The sequence below is a fragment of the Salvelinus namaycush genome, chromosome 40, assembly GCF_016432855.1.
Source record: "Salvelinus namaycush isolate Seneca chromosome 40, SaNama_1.0, whole genome shotgun sequence".
NCBI lineage: Eukaryota > Metazoa > Chordata > Actinopteri > Salmoniformes > Salmonidae > Salvelinus > Salvelinus namaycush.
In genome coordinates, this window is record NC_052346.1 from 21750687 (window position 1) to 21768667 (window position 17981).

A 17981-nucleotide genomic window follows, 5' to 3' on the forward strand; every position below is an offset into this window, starting at 1 on the left:
GCATTTTAAATTGTGTACAGATCCTTGCGACATGGGGCTGTGCGTTGTCATGCTGAAACATGAGGTGATGGCGGCGGATGAATGCAGGACAATGGGCCTCAAGATCTTGTCATGGGATCTCTGTGCATTCAAATTGCCATCGATAAAATGCAATTGTGTTGGTTGTCTGTAGCTTATGCCTGCCAATATCATAACCCTGATACCACCATGGGGCACTGTTCACAACATTGACATCAGCAAACCACACAACGCCATACACGGCAGTCTGCAGATGTGAGGCTGGTTGGGAATACTGACAAATTCTCTAAAACAACGTTGGAGGCGGCATAAGGTAGAGAAATTAACATTAAGTTATCTGGCAACAGCTCTGGTGGAAATTCCTGCAGTCCGCTTGCCAATAGCATGCTCCCTCAAAACTTGAGAGTGTGGCATTGTGTTGTGACAACACAGCACATTTTAGTGGCATTTTTGTATTGATTAGGGATCCCCATTAGCTGCTGCCAAGGCAGCACCTACTCAGCTACTCTTGTCCCCAGCACAAGGTACATCTGTGTAATGATGATCATGCCATTTAATAAGCTTCTTGATACACCACACCTGTCAGGTGGATGGATTATCTTGGCAAAGGAGAAAAGCTCACCAAGGGAGTAATTTGTACACAAATTTGAGAGCAATAAGTTGTCAATTTCTGCAGTACAATTGACAACCACAGCTATAAATGCTAAAAAGCCCACCTTGCTGAAGCACACATTCTTCCCATCACTCTCTCTTGGTCTCTGCCTACTCACAGGAATCTTCTCAGGATCCCTCACCCTGTACCCATCTTCCTCTACCACTCTCTTCACTGCTTTGACATACTACACTTTCTGTACTACTGTAACCCTGGCAACCTCAATCTGCCTTTCTCTCACCTGACACCTCATATCTCCAGCCCCATTGGTTACCCCACAACTAACACAGAACTTTCTCCACGATACCACACATTGCTTCGTCTCATGCCCTCCTGCACTCTTCTCACATCTAGGCATCTCACTCCTACACACTGCTGCAACAGGCCCATTAACCTGACACCTAAAACACTGTAGTATTTACGGAACAAAAACGCTCACGGGATAACTGACACTTCCTACCTTTACCTTTCTGACAGAGACTCTGCATCAAAACTCCACATGATGATGTCTTCTCTCACCAAACGGCGGGCATCACAGACATCTGGAATCTTCCATTTCAACTGCTCCTCCTCCTCAACACTTAAACCTAACCCCGTTATAACTCCTTTCAATTCCGCAGAGCAATTGAAGTCAATTCTTGTCCCTAATCACGCTCACTCCCTCTGGACAGAGGAGAAACAATAAATCACCACCAAGTTACCTTCACCAACTCAACTTCTCTCTACACTCAGCTCCTTCCTCACCACACTGCTTCCCTCTACACTCAGCTCATTCTCGGCGGTCATCGCTGCACCTGCCACAGCAGTTAATTCATCATCACTCGTCACGTTCACAATCCTCCTGTAGCTCTTCTAAAAGTTGTGTGATCCTCCATTTCATATTAACTCAAAACATTCCACTTTTATCCTTTTTTTCCTTGTCCACCATCTTCTCCATCAGATTTTCCAGAAGGCTTGTGCAATCCCCCATTCCACTTTTTTCTGCCATTTTACCACGTGTCTCAGCTCATCCACACCCCACTAGCTTCGGGTAGCTGCATACCAATCGAGTACCATGGTATACATTCTAATATGCATAAAACCTAGCAGTCAAACAGGAAAATAGTTCTAATAATTTTTCATGCGTTTCATGTAGGCTTACCCTGGCGATTTGATAACCGTGTAAATCTCTCTAGGACAAGATGACTTATCAATATACTTGCCTGTATTTACCCCCACAAAAATTACATGTAATTAGCTGCTAATGTGCCTATCATAAACAACTACAAATTCTGATGGTCTAGACAAGACTGACAAATCAAGACCAAGGTAAGGATCTCTGGGTTAACTAATGTTAGCTAAATGTAGTAATGAATAAATAGGTTACATTTATTTAAATGGGCAATTCTGTGAACTGTCTTCTGCAAGTTTTAAATTGACACAATACCTGTTAGCAAAGGTGTCAGCTAGAGATGATGTGCAGGAGCTTGCAGGGATTTGTAGTTTTGCATGATGTCTACTTAGATGCTAATTAGCGTTTTCAAATCTGAGAAGAAATACAGCTGAATATATTGATAAAAGTCACCTTGTCCAAGAGAAATTTACACGGTTATCAAAACGTCACGCCAGGGTAAGCCTACACGAAACACAGCCTTTATTTTAAGTGCTTCTAAAATGAACTTAAATGAAAAATTTGAACAATGATACAAAACATTTTTAATATCGCACTTACATAAGTATTCAGACCCTTTACTCCGTACTTCGGCTTTATCTATTTTGATTGAAAATGTGAGGACTTTTTTGTTTGTTTGTTTCCTTCCCCAGATCTGTGCCTTGACATAATCCTTTTCATGGAGCTCTACGGGCAACTCCTTCGACCTCATGGCTTGGATTTTGCTCTGACACGCACACACTTGTCTATATAAGGTCCCGCCTTTCCAAATCATGTTTAATCAACGTCAAGTCTCATTGCAAAGGGTCTGAATACTTACACTACTGGTCAATAGTTTTAGAACACCTACTCATTCAAGGGTTTTTCTTTATTTTTACTATTTTCTACATTGTAGAACAATAGTGAATACATCACAACTATGAAATAACATATGGAATCATGTAGTAACTTTAAAAATGTTAGTGTGTTAGGTCAAAATATATTTCATATTTGAGATTCTTCAAATAGTCACCCTTTGCCTTGATGACAGCTTTGCATTCTCTCAACCAGCTTTATGAGGAATGCTTTTCCAAAAGTCTTGAAGGAGTTCCCACATATGCTGAGCACTTGTTGGCTGCTTTTTCTTCACTCATAGAACTTTTAAAACACTGGCAGTTTGTCTACTTCACTTCTTTAAATCTACTACCACCTGGCTACCCCTACCCCGGTCAACAGCCGTGCACCCCCCAAAGCAACTTGCCCAAGCCTCCCCCATTTCTCCTTCACCCAAATCCAGATAGCTGATGTTCTGAAAGAGCTGCAAAATCTGGGCCCCTACAAATCAGCCGGGCTAGACAATCTGGAACCTCTCTAAAATTAACCGCCACAATTGTTGCAACCCCTATTACTAGCCTGTTCAACCTCTTTCATATCGTCTGAGATCCCCAAAGATTGGAAAGCTGCAGCGGTCATCCCCCTCTTCAAAGGGGGAGACACGCTAGACCCAAACTGTTACAGACCTATATCTATCCTACCCTGCATTTCTAAGGTCTTCGAAAAACAAGTTAACAAACAGATCACCGACCATTTGGAATCCCACCGTACCTTCTCCGCTATGCAATCTGGTTTCCGAGCTGGTCATGGTCACCTCAGCCACGCTCAAGATCCTAAATGATATCATATCCGCCATCGATAAGAGACAATACTGTGCAGCCGTATTCATCGACCTGGCCAAGGTTTTTGACTCTGTCAATCACCACATTCTTATCGGCACCCTCAACAGCCTTGGCTTCTCAAATGACTGCCTCGCCTGGTTCACCAACTACTTCTCAGACAGAGTTCAGTGTGTCAAATCGGAGGGCCTGTTGTCCGAACCTCTGGCAGACTATGGGGGTGCCACAGGGTTCAATTCTCGGGCCGACTCTTTTCTCTGTATACATCAATGATGTCGCTCTTGCTGCTAGTGATTCTCTGATCCACCTGTACGCAGACGACACCATTCTCTATACTTCTGGCCCTTCTTTGGACACTTAACTAACTCCAGATGAGCTTCAATTCCATACAACTCTCCTTCCGTGGCCCCCAACTGCTCTTAAATGAAAGTAAAACTAAATGCATGCTCTTCAACCGATCGCTGCCCTCACCTGCCCGCCTGTCTCGCATCACTACTCTGGACGGTTCTGACTTAGAATATGTGGACAACTACAAATACTGAGGTGTCTGGTTAGACTGTAAAATCTCCTTCCAGACTCACATTAAGCATCTCCAATCCAAAATTAAATCTAGAATCGGCTTTCTATTTCGCAACAAAGCCTCCTTCACTCATGCTGCCAAACATACCGTTGTAAAACTGACTATCCTACCGATCCTTGACTTCGGCGATGGCATTTACAAAATAGCCTCCAACACTCTACTCAGCAAATTGGATGCAGTCTATCACAGTGCCATCCATTTTGTCACCAAAGCCCCATATACTACCCAACACTGCGACCTGTATGCTCTGGTTGGCTGGCCCTCGCTTCATATTCGTCGCCAAACCCACTGGCTCCAGGTCATCTATAAGGCTTTGCTAGGTGAAGCCCCGCCTTATCTCAGCACACTGGTCACCATAGCAGCACCCACCCGTAGCACGTGCTCCAGCAGGTATATTTCACTGGTTACCACCAAAGCCAATTCCTCCTCTGGAAGCAGAGAATTGGAAGGAAAGGCGACCAATGACTGGAACGAATTGCAAAAATCACTGAAGCTGGAGACTCATATCTCCCTCACTAAATTTAAGCACCAGCTGTCAGAGCAGCTCACAGATCACTGCACATAGCCCATCTGTATATAGCCCATCCAACTACCTCATCCCCAGATTGTTATTTATTTATTTGCTACTTTGCACCCCAGTATCTCTACTTGCACATCTACCACGCCAGTGCTAAATTGTAATTACTTCGCCACCAGGGCCTATTTATTGCCTTGCCTCCCTTATCTTACCTCATTTGCACACACTGTATATAGACTTTTATATTGTGTTATTGACTGTACGTTTGTTTATTCCATGTGTAACTGTGTTGTTGTTTGTGTCGCACTGGTTTGCTTTATCTTGGCCAGGTCGCAGTTGTTATTGAGAACTTGTTCTCAACTGGCCTACCTGGTTAAATAAAGGTGAAATAAATAAAATACTCTGAGCACTCCAGATAGCCCTGTGAATAAAACGAATGCTGACAATACTGGTGACAAACCATACAAGCCTCAGAAGCATGATTTAACATCTACCTTCTCATTGAAACAGTTCTACTGCAACTTTTCATGCACACTGGGAAGTTGGAATGAATAACACAAACTTAGTTAGATAGAACCTGCTCTTACCATGAGAAACAGATTTCCCAATCTCCTCCGCCTCTTCTTCATCTTTAATGTTGGCATTCAGCTCCAGTGTTTGACTGCAGTCTTCCAGCTTCACTGATTCCATCTTTGGATCCTGCGGTGCAAACTGGGCTCCACTGTCACAATCAGGACCCAGTGACTGTAGGTTTGGACTCAGTGTGGAAGGAGAGAGACAGGCTGTGTTTGTCCTCACTGTTGATGTTACCAGCCTCAGACTTAATCTGAGTCGGCCTGTAGTAATAAAGAAAAACAGACAAAAGTTAGTCTTGACAGATCAGGCACTTTATTCCCCAAAACTATATTTCTTCTTGTTCAATTATCTAATTTATTGCATGACATTGACTGAAATAGGTGCCGTGCTCATTTTGGGTGCCGGTACTGTTTATATTTAGGGGCAGGAGCTACACAATACTTTTGAGCTAATATTCTATAAGAGGAACATGATCTCAAGCAGCAGAAATGTAAGTACTCTGCTCCGGTGAGCTCCTGTCCAAATCAAGCACTGATCTCATTTCAGTAGATCAGGTAGCTAAGCATTGACAACAAATACAGGATTAACATCAGGACTAAGATCGAATCGTACTACACCGGGGCTGTAGTGGAGCAGGTTGAGAGCTTCAAGTTCCTTGGAGTCCACATAAAACTAACGTAGTCCAAGCACACCAAGACAGTTGTGAAGAGGGCACGACAAAACCTATTCCACCTCAGGAGACTGCAAAGATTTGGCATGGGTCCTCAGATCCTCAAAAAGTTCTACAGCTCCACCATCTAGAGCATCCTGACTGGTTGCATCACTGCCTGGTATGGCAACTGCTTGGCCTCTGAGGGTAGTATGTACGGCCCAATACATCACCGGGGCCAAGCTTCCTGCCATCCAGGACCTCTATACCAGGCAGTGTCGGAGGAAGGCCCTAAAATGATCCAAGACTCCAGCCACCCTAGTCATAGACTGTTCTCTCTGCTACCGGACGGCAAGCGGTACCAGAGGGCCAAGTCTAGGTCCAAGAGGCTTCTAAACAGCTTCTACCCCCAAGCCATAAGACTCCCGAACAGCTAATCAAATGACTACCCAGATTATTTAGATTGCCCCCACCCACCCTGCTGCTACTCTTATCTATGCATAGCCACTTTAATAACTCTACCTACATGTACATAATTACCTCGACACCGGTGCCCCCGCACATTGACTCTGTACCACCTGTATATTGCTCCGCTATTGTTATTTAGTGCTGCTCTTTAATTATTCTTAGCTGTTACTTTTTAAAGGTATTTCCTTAAAACTGCATTGTTGGTTAAGGGCTTGTAAGTAAGCATTTCACTTTAAGGTCTACACCTGTTGTATTCGGCGCATGTGACAAATAAAATGTGATTTGAAAAGATTAATTCATTCACATTAGACACACAACGTAAGAGCACTTTATAGTAGATTTCATAAATTCACATAAAATGACTCAAAAACCTTGTAGTACATTACAAGGTCACTGTTTGTTTTAGGCAGCACTGTTACTATTTTCCTGAACAACCACGTCTTCATTGTATTATTTCAATCAAAAAACAATTGTATTTCCCGTTCACACTACAGTAACAGACCGAGCGGGCGCCGCCATTTTCCCAGCTTGTTCATTTTACACAAAACCAATAACATGCAACAAAAAACAATCTCTAATAAAAAGGATTCTTTATGAAATTACCTTGAGGAAACTGTACATCCACTCAGACAAACCCAAAGTCTCTAGCTATGTGACTTGTAAAATAGTTTACCACGTTCTTCACTCGGTTTGACACAAAAATTACACATCGAACGTGATAATACCTTAATGGATTTGTTACCTAGCATGGAATGACATGTTCTTATAATATTGTAAAGTTTAAACGCGCTATTACATACCTGTAGTAGTCAATTGAAACGGACACAAAGGTTATCTTCTTGACTGCACCGTTCTGGCGCTTTCCTTATTTCGAAGAATGGTGCCCGCCTGCCGGGAACTTCCTGTTCCCCCACTACCACAGTGCAACCTTCCGTGCATTCCGGGGTCCTTGGGATGGCCCTTACCCCATTACATGAGAAGGGGTTAGATGCTCTGCCGCAGCCTCCTCAGTGGTGTAAACTAAAGTACTTAAGTAAAAATGATTTAAGAGATGACAAAAGTATTTTTCTTTATAAAATACATGTTTATTTATAGCACATGATTAGAGCAAATGCACCTCTAACTAAATGTAACTCCAAAGGAACGGCAATTTAAGGCAATCAAATTACAAATGTACAATCAAATTACAAATGTCCACCTTGGTTTCCTCACCCTGTATACAATCCAAATAATGTGAACGTCAGCAGTGAAGTTCTGAAGATGGAGGACTTTCAGTACAGCAGTGTTCCCCAACCCTGGTCCCAAAGGGGTGTACATGTATGTTTTTGCACTAGCACTCACATACCTTATTCAGTTCAAAGGCTTGAGTTGCTTAGTTGAATCCAGTGTGTGAGTTTTAGGGCAAAAACAAAAAAAGCTCACCTCTTTGGATCCCCTGGACCACGATTAGGGTACACTGCAGTACACAGCAAAAAAGTCTGATGATGCAAATTACATGCAATTATCATTTGTCATTTTCATATCATTATCATTATCATAATCACACTTTTTGCTTTGTACTGAAAGTGATTGCAGTGTGCTAATGAACAAAATACTACAATAAAGTTTTTTTTGTGAAACATCCCTTTCATAGAGCCTACCACTCCATTAAAGGAGTAGTTTACTATTTTACAACTTGAAGTCCTGTATGTCAGATTACTTGGTTGGTATTCAGGGGCCGAGGTACAATATGTACTCAGGAGATGAATCTCTGATCTTAGCAGCATCATTCTTACGCCTTCACGTCATTGCACTGTGGTTCTTCAATGTCTCCTGATTTTTTTTCTGTGGGTTATTTTGTCTAATTAACTTGGGTCAATGGAAACCTGTCTACTAATGCCATCTCTGGATCCTGCAGTGCAAACTAGACTCCACTGTCACAATCAGGACCCAGTGACTGTAGATTTACAGTGTGGAAGGAGAGAGGCAGGCTGGGTTTGTACTCACTGTTAATCTGTCAACTCTGAGATCAACTTCCTGGTCCTCCCCTGTGCAGGCCACACCCCTCCCTTTGTATTGTATGTATGATCACATTTTGAACAATGGCTTTGAAACGATGTTTCATGTATTTGTAACATTCCACTAATTAACAGTGTCCACTAATTCGTGTGGTTTCTAGGGAGTGATATTGATTCTTGTAGAATACGTTTCATCTTCTTCCATATTGTTATAGTGTTCTTAACTATGAAGTTATTCATGTTTTTATCTTTATCTTTTGAATATAAACACGTAAAATATTCTGGGGATGAACATGCACATCTTCAATATGAACCAAACACCCATTGTTCCTCTTTAGTGCATTTAACTATATGTCGAAAGTAACAGCCTTGAGTAGTGAGTTGATACAATTCCTAATCTGGAAGGTTAAAACCACCCTCAGATTTAGGAAGATGTGAAACTTTCCTTTTTATTCTATGAATTTTACAGGATAGATTAGTGAAACAGGGACCACACTCAACCAAAATGGAGGTCTGGTGAGGTGACCAAACAATAGTGACACTATATGGGTCATTCATTCTTGAATTGAGGTGGCCTTCCAACTTGCAAACCCTTTCAACACCCCATTGTTAGAGTTTAATATACTGCACTACTGGGACTATATTGAGGGTCAGGCCGTTGAAATGCAGTCGATGGGAGTGTAACAATGGGAGGGGTGTGGCATGCACAGGGGCGGACCAGACTTCTATTTAGGACTGGGATCCTATCCAGAGTTGACAGTGAGGACAAACCCAGCCTGCCTCTCTTCTTCCATACTACAAACCTACAGTGACTGGGTCCTGATTGTGACAGTGGAGCCTAGTTTGCACTGCAGGATCCAGAGATGGCATCAATAGACAGGTTTCCATTGACCCAGGTTTATTAAACAGAAAATCCGGAAGCATTGAAGAACCACAGTGCAATGACGTGAAGGCGTAAGAATGGTGCTGCTAAGATCAGAGATTCATCTCCTGAGTACATACTGTACCTTGTCCCCTGAATACAAACCAAGTAATCTTACATACAGGACTTCAAGTGGTAAAATAGTGAACTACTCCTTTAATGGAGTGGTAGGCTCTATGAAAGGGATGTTTTCACAACGCCAGAAATATGGTATGTTAGCAATCAAGTTTTCAAGATAGAGAACTTGGGGATGGCAGGTAGCCTAGTGGTTAGAGCATTGGGCCAGTAACCGAAAGGTTGCTAGATCGAATCCCCGAACTGCCAAGGTAAAAAATCTGTCGTTCTGCTCCTGAACAAGGCAGTTAGCCTAGGAACAGTGGGTTGTCATTTTACATAAGAATTTGTTCTTAACTGACTTGCCTAGTTAAATTTAAAAAAAACTTCCAGTACAGTGGAAAATGTCTTTATGATAATTGCATATAATTTGCATCATCACACTTTTTGCTATGTACTGCAGTGTTTCCCAATCCTGGTCCAGGGGACCCAAAGGGGTACGCTTTCTAGTTTTTGCACTAACACTTACACACTGAATTCAACTAAGCAACTCAAGGCTTTGGAACGAATAAGGTATGTGAGTACTAGGGCAAAAACATACATGTCCACCCCTTTTGGGACCAGGATTGGGGAACACAAATAGATTTCTTCAGCAGCATTATGCCCCATGCCACAAGGATTGTCCAGGAATGGTTTCAAGAACATGACAGGGAATTCAGTTTACTGCAGTGGCCTGCAGAGTCACCTGATCTCAATCCAATTGAGCATCTGTGGGAGGAGATGGAACGAGCTATTCAGAGTAGTGATCCACTCCCAGCCAACCCGACACAACTGTGGGAAGCATTGGAGTCATCGTGGACCAGCATCCCTGTGAAACGCTATCAACACCTTGGACAATCTATGCCCTGACAAATTGAGGCTGTTCTGAGGACAAACAGGGGTGCAACTCAATATTAGGAAGGTGTTCCTAATATTTTGTGCACTCCGTATATATCAGATAAAGATGGTGTGATGATCAGTTTTTAGCATTAGTTTTGGTGGATTATTTTATATTACTAAACAATTTTTGTTTAATGATAAACAGGCTATGAATTTACGTTTTTTGGGGGTATCTGTACTTTACTATTTATATTGTTGACAACTTTTACTTTTATTTCACTACATTCCGAAAGAAAATAATGTACTTTTTACTCCATACATTTTCCCTGACACCCAAAAGAACTCGTTACATTTCTTATGATTAGCAGGACAGAAAATGGTCCAATTCACACACTTATCAAGATAACATCCCTGGTCATCCCTACTGCCTCTGATCTGGCGGACTCACTGAACACAAATGCTTCGCTTGTAAATTATGTCTGAGTGTTGGAGTGAGCCCCTGGCTATCCGTAATATATAAAAAACAACAGTTGTGCAGTCTGGTTTGCTTAATTTCAGGAATTTGAAATTATTCATACTTTAACTTTTGATACTTAAGTATATTTACAACCAAATACTTTTACTCAAGTAGTATTTAACTGGGTGACTTTCACTTGAGTCATTTTCTATTAAGGTATCATTACGTTTACTCAAGTATGACAGTTAGGTAATTTTTCCACCACTGGATACATGTACTCATGGTTTCCTCCATACCCTAGTCCTCCCATCAGCATGAAACAGCAGGAACAGGGATTCATCAGACCAGGAAATGTTTTTCAAATTCTCCAGCGTCCAGTCTTTCCATTTCTTAGCCCACTGCAACTGCAGTCTCTTGTTTTCTGCTGAAAGCTAATGGGGATCCATAATGAATCCATAATAAATTCATAATAAAAACTACATCATTAAGGATTATAGTTTTCATCTGGGTTCACCTGGTCAGTCTATGTCATGGAAAAAGCAGGTGTCCCTTCATGTTTTGTACACTCTGTACATGTTGTGTCTACCAGCTCTTTCCCACAGGAAACTGCAGAGGGAAGCAGTACCACCCAGTCAACCATCAGACTCCATAGTGGACACCTCACAGAGGATATTCAACCCTAAGGGCAAATCCAAGGTCATCTCAATATCTTTACAGTAGAAGCTAAAAACACACACCAAAACTGACAAGGTGCACACTGATCAGTAAAGTAAAGAGAGGCTAACATTCTATAACACTCCCTTTCCTCTGTACAGTTCTCTCACAGTGAGAAACTATAGGATTACAATAGTGTTCTACGCTTTCTTCATTTGATCCAATTCAACATGGCCAATTATTTAATGTCATGAGAATTAAGGGGAGTGACTAACCTTAGCTGGTCTGAGAGAAATGATGAGGTCTCTCCTTTATGTACACAATGGTGTCTTTTTAAAATGGCCCAAATTGTAGAATCTCTTCTCACTGTCAGTGCAGTGATAAGGCTTCTCTCAAGTGTGTATCAGTTGTTGTGTCTTTACATTGCCAATCTGGCCAGAGAAACTCCTGCCACAGTCAGAGCAGAAGTAATGCTTCTCTCCTGTGTCTGTTCTCTAATGAACTTTTAGATCAGCTGTTGTTTACAAAAATAATAACATACAGTCAGATCAGTGGTAAGTCTTCTCTTCTTTATGTTTACCTTGGTGTCTTTTTAACAGGCACATTCAAAATAAACTTTTTCCACAGTCAGAGCAGTAGAAAGGGTTCTCTCCCGTGTGTGTTCTCTGATTAACTTTTAGGTGAGTTGATGTGAAGCATTTTACACAATTAGAGCAGGATTAAGGTTTCACTCCTGTATGTATACGTTCATGTGTTTTTAAGTGGCCCAGTCGAGAGAAACTCTTTCCACAGTCAGAGCAGGAGTAAGGCTTCACTCCTGTATGTATACGTTCATGTCTTTTTAAGTTGTCCAGTTTAGAGAAACTCTTTCCACAGTCAGAGCAGGAGTAAGGCCTCTCTCCTGTGTGTATACGTTCATGTGTTTTCACGCTGTCCAGTTGAGAGAAACTCTTTCCACAGTCAGAGCAGGAGTAAGGCTTCACTCCTGTATGTATACGGTCATGTATTTTTAATTCACCCAGTTGAGAGAAACTCTTTCCACAGTCAGAGCAGGAGTAAGGCTTCACTCCTGTATGTATACGTTCATGTGTTTTTAAGTGGCCCAGTCGAGAAAAACTCTTTCCACAGTCAGAGCAGGAGTAAGGCTTCACTCCTGTATGTATACGTTTGTGTGTTTTTAAGTCATCGGGTCGAGAGAAACTCTTTCCACAGTCAGAGCAGGAGTAAGGCTTCTCTCCTGTGTGTACACGTTCATGTCGTTTTAAGGTGCCCAGTTGAGAGAAACTCGCACCACAGTCAGAGCAGGAGTAAGGCTTTTCTCCTGTATGCACTCTCTGATGAACTGTTAGAACCTTTGATGTTGAGAAATTCTTCCCACAGTCAGTACAGGAATACAGATTCTCTCCTAGGTGTATTTTCAAGTGTATTTTTAGTGTTGATAGAACTGAAAAATTCTCCTCACAATGTGGGCAGTGGTGAGACCACTTAGCTCTGTGATCTTCCTGCTGTTGCTCTCTGGATGTAGAGAATGTCTCAACATGGTCTCCTGTGTGAACAACATCAGAAGAACCAGTCAGTTGTGTGATATACACTACAGGTCAAAAGTTTTAGAACACCTACTCATTCAAGGGTTTCTTAATTTTACGATTTTCTACATTGTAGAATAATAGTGAAGACATCAAAACTATGAAATAACACATTTGGAATCATGTAGTAACCAAAAAAAAGTGATAAAAAAATCAAAATATATTATATTTGCGATTCATCAAATAGTCACCCTTTGCCTTGATGACAGCTTTGCACAATCTTGGTATTCTCTTACCATGAGAAAGAGATTTTCCAATCTTCTCTTCTTCATCTTTAATGTTGACATTCAGCTCCAGTGTTTGACTGCAGTCTTCCAGCTTCACTGGTTTAATCTCTGAATCCTGCAGTGCAAACTGGGCTCCACTGTCACAATCAGGACTCAGTGACTGTAGGTTTGGACTCAGTGTGGAATGAGAGAGGCAGGCTGGGTTTGTCCTCACTGTTGATGTCACCGGCCTCAGACTTAATTCTAGTCCTGTAGTAACAATGAGAAACAGACAAGTTATTGTCTTGACAGTTCAGGCACTTTCTTTATTCTCTAAAAATATATTATATTTCTTCTTTTTCAATTATCTAATTCAGCGCTTGACTTGGACTGAAATAGATGCCGGTACTAATTTTTAGGTTCAGGAGCTCCAAAATACTGTTGAGTTAATATACTATAAGAGGAACATGAGATCAAGCAGTAGAAATGTGAGGTGCCGGTACTCTGCTGCGGTGAGCTCCTGTCCAAGTCAAGCACTGATCTCATTTCAATAGATCAGGTAGATAAGCATTGAGAACAAAACATAAATTCATTAAAATTAGACAAAGTACCTGCTTTAAATTTGTCTGAATATTAGTACACATGTAGAAAACCGATAATCATTACATTTAGCTTCAAAACAGTAGAGCAACTGTGAAATTGTCTCTCTCTGCTGCACCCTCACTGCCTGCACTGAAGTCCGTTGACATAGACAGAGTGGGAACCGCCATTTTACCAGCTTGTGAATTTTTCCTTCCATGGAGCTCTACGGACAATTCCGTCGACCTCATGGCTTGGTTTTTGCTCTGACATGCGCTGTCAAATGTGGGACCTTATATAGACAGGTGTGTGCCTTTCCAAATCATGTCCAATCAATTGAATTTACCACAGGTTGACAACAATCAAGTTGTAGAAACATCTCAAGGATGATCAATGGAAACAGGATGCATCGGAGCTCAATGTCGAGTCTCATAGCAAAGAGTCTGAATATTTATGTAAATAAGGCATTTCTGTTTCAAATTTTTGATAAAATGTTAAAACATTTCTAAAAACTTGTGTTTGCTTTGTCATTATGGGGTATTGTGTGTAGATTGATGAGTGTTTAATTTGATCAATTTTAGAATAAGGCTGTGACGTAACAAAATGTGGAAAAAGTCAAGGGGGCTAAATACACTGCTCAAAAAAATAAAGGGAACACTTAAACAACACAATGTAACTCCAAGTCAATCACACTTCTGTGAAATCAAACTGTCCACTTAGGAAGCAACACTGATTGACAATAAATTTCACATGCTGTTGTGCAAATGGAATAGACAAAAGGTGGAAATTATAGGCAATTAGCAAGACACCCCCAAAAAAGGAGTGATTCTGCAGGTGGTGACCACAGACCACTTCTCAGTTCCTATGCTTCCTGGCTGATGTTTTGGTCACTTTTGAATGCTGGCGGTGCTCTCACTCTAGTGGTAGCATGAGACGGAGTCTACAACCCACACAAGTGGCTCAGGTAGTGCAGTTCATCCAGGATGGCACATCAATGCGAGCTGTGGCAAAAAGGTTTGCTGTGTCTGTCAGCGTAGTGTCCAGAGCATGGAGGCGCTACCAGGAGACAGGCCAGTACATCAGGAGACGTGGAGGAGGCCGTAGGAGGGCAACAACCCAGCAGCAGGACCGCTACCTCCGCCTTTGTGCAAGGAGGTGCACTGCCAGAGCCCTGCAAAATGACCTCCAGCAGGCCACAAATGTGCATGTGTCTGCTCAAACGGTCAGAAACAGACTCCATGAGGGTGGTATGAGGGCCCGACGTCCACAGGTGGGGGTTGTGCTTACAGCCCAACACCGTGCAGGACGTTTGGCATTTGCCAGAGAACACCAAGATTGGCATTTTTGAGCAGTGTACTTTCCGAATGGGAGAGGGGGATACCTAGTCAGTTGTACAACTGAATGCATTCAATTGAAATGTGTCTTCCACATTTAACCCAACCCCTCTAATCAGAGAGGTGGGGGGGGCTGCCATAATCGACAACCACGTCTTCGGCGCCCGGGGAACAGTGTGGTAACTGCTATGCTCAAGGACAGAACAACATATTTTTACATTGTCAGCTCAGGGATTCAAACCAGCAACCTTTTGGTTACTAGCCCAACACTCTAACCACTAGGCTACCTGAAAGTATTCATATCAGTAGGCTGTGCAATACAAAATGGGAATAAAATTATTCTATAAGTATCATAAAAACATTGAGCTATATCATCCTCCACTCACTATCACAAGGGTTAGAAACTACACAGACTCACTTCATAGAACTTTAAAACACTGGCAGCTTATCTACTTCACTTCTTCAGTCTACTCTGAGCACTCTAGATAGCTCAGTTAATAAAATAAATGCTGACAATACTGGTGTCAAACCATGCAAGTGTCAGTAGCATGAAATAACATCTACCTTCTCATTGAAACAGTTCAACACGGAACAGTTCTACTGCAACTTTTCATGCACAGTGGGAAGTTGGAACGAACAACACACTTAGTTAGATAGAACCTGCTCTTACCATGAGAAACAGATGTCCCAATCTTCTCCTCCTCTTCTTCATCTTTAATGTTGACATTCAGCTCCAGTGTTTGACTGCAGTCTTCCAGCTTCACTGATGCCATCTCTGGATTCTGCATTGCAAACTAGGCTCCACTGTCACAATCAGGACCCAGTGACTGTAGGTTTGGACTCAGTGTGGAAGGAGAGAGGCAGGCTGGGTTTGTCCTCACTGTTGATGTTACCGGCCTCAGACTTAATTCTAGTCGTCCTGTAGTAATAAAGACAAACAGACAAAAAGTTATTGTCTTGACAGTTCTGGCAATTTCTTTCTCTAAAATTAGTGTTTATATTTAGGTGCAGGATCGCTACAATACTGTTGAGCTAATATTCTATAAGAGGAACATGAGCTCAAACAGTAGACATTTGAGGTGATGGTACTCAGCTCCGGTGAGCTCCTGTCCAAGTCAAGCACTGATCTCATTTCAATAGATCTGGTAGCTAAGCATTGACAACAAAACATTTATTCATTCACATTAGACAAAGTATACACTTTAAAATCAGGCTACACAACTTAAATGCACTTAATCTATAGTAGATATCCCCTATACACATAAATGCATAAATGCCTCAAAAAACATTTAGTACAAGGTTGCAGTATGTTTTAGGCAGCACTATGTACTATTTACCTGAATAACCTTGTCTTCACTGTTTTATTTCAATCAAAATCCAATAGTAATTCCGTTCACACCATAGTAACATTTATAGACCAAGATAGAAACAACTGAATGTCTCTGAATATTAGTACATGTGTAGAAAACTGATCATCATTACGTTCAGCTTCAAAACCGTAGTGCAACCGTAAATTGTCTCTCTGCTGCACCCTCACTGCCTGCACTGAAGTCCGTTGATGCAGACCGAGTGGCGCCGCCATTTTACCAGCTCGTGAATTTTACACAAAACCAATAACTTGTGAAACGAATTCAGACATCTCAAGTAAATAGATTCTTTATGAAATTACCGTGAGAAAATGATGTACATCCACTCAGACAAACCCCAACTGCTCTAACTACGTAACTTGTAAAATAGTTATCACTTTCTTCACTCGGCTTCACACAAAAATGACACATCAAACCTTTACTAAACGTGATAATACCTTAACGGATATATTACCTAAAATGGTATTACATATTATTTCGATATTAGAAAGTTTAAACCTATTACATACCTGTAGTAATAAATAGAAACGGACACAAAGGTTATCTTCTTAACTGACCCGTTCTGGCTATTTCTATGCGTCTGTCCGGAACTTCCTGTTCCCCCACTAACGCCTTCCGTGCTTTCCGGGATCGCCAAACCCCATTACATGAGAAGGGGTCTCTCCGTGACACATTTTTTTAACCTTAATTTTACTAGGCAAGTCAATTAAGAACAAATTCTTATTTTCTATGACGGGCTAGAAACAGTGGGTTAACTGTCTTGTTCAGAGGCAGAACAACAGATTTGTACCTTGTCAGCTGGGGGATTTGATCTTGCAACCTTTCAATTACTAGTCCAACACTCTAACCACTAGGCTACGCTGCTGACTGACGTTGTCCCACACCAGCTAGCACAGTGGATCTGGGCTGAGAATCAGACTCGGCCGAAGTCATGTGGCTGGAGTCTGGCCCGGGCAGTAATACTTATGGCTAGGATGCGGGGACTGAGCTCGGGCCGATTCCGGTGAGAGTTATCTGGCCCAAATGTATTGCTTGGGTCTCGGGCCGATTGGGTATACTCTCTGGCAGATGATTACACGGGCTGCTTTATAAAATTAAAATTACATTAATTATATATTTTTCCATATTTTCTCATTGTTCTTGTGATAAAAAAATTAATTAACATTTAAATTCTTTAATTTTTAAGAGTCCTGTTTAAGTTGTATTTTAGTATTTTGATACTTTATGCAAGACAATTGATAAGCATTAACAACTTTGTAGATGGAGCCTCCCGAGCAGCGCAGCAGGTCAATTTTTTTTAAATGTAACCTTTTATATAAATAGGCAAGTCAGTAAAGAACAAATTCGTATTGCCAATGACGGGGGCAGAATAGCAGATTTTCGTCTTGTCAGCTTGCGGACACAATACAGCAACCTTTCGGTTACTGGCCCAACGCTCTAACCACTAGGCTACCTGCCTCATCAAGCAGTGCGAAGTGCGTCCCCGTGCCAGCCGCGACCGGGAGACCCATGAGGCGACGCACGATTGGCCCAGCGTCATCCGAGTAAGGGCAGGGTTTGGCTGGCTGGAACTCCTCTTCAATTGCTGTGCGAAGTTGCTAAACTCAGCAAAAAAAGAAACGTCCCTTTTTCAGGACCCTGTCTTTCAAAGATTATTTCCAAAAACTCAACTTCAAAACACTTT

General features: G+C 41.8%; 2 protein-coding genes across 2 annotated transcripts in view; one reads left to right on the plus strand and one right to left on the minus strand.

The window, feature by feature from the left end:
• The window catches only part of LOC120033482 (zinc finger protein 135-like), a 143988-nt gene that overhangs the window by 50194 nt on the left and 75813 nt on the right, over positions 1 to 17981 (plus strand). The window lies entirely within an intron of this gene.
• LOC120033158 (gastrula zinc finger protein XlCGF7.1-like) lies at positions 11774 to 13787 on the minus strand. Its single transcript, XM_038979443.1, has 3 exons — positions 13742 to 13787; positions 13048 to 13170; positions 11774 to 12771 (listed from the first exon to the last, which is right to left on the minus strand). The coding sequence occupies exons 1-3, from the start codon at positions 13785 to 13787 to the stop codon at positions 11945 to 11947; spliced, it is 996 nt and encodes a 331-aa protein (XP_038835371.1). The 3' UTR covers positions 11774 to 11944.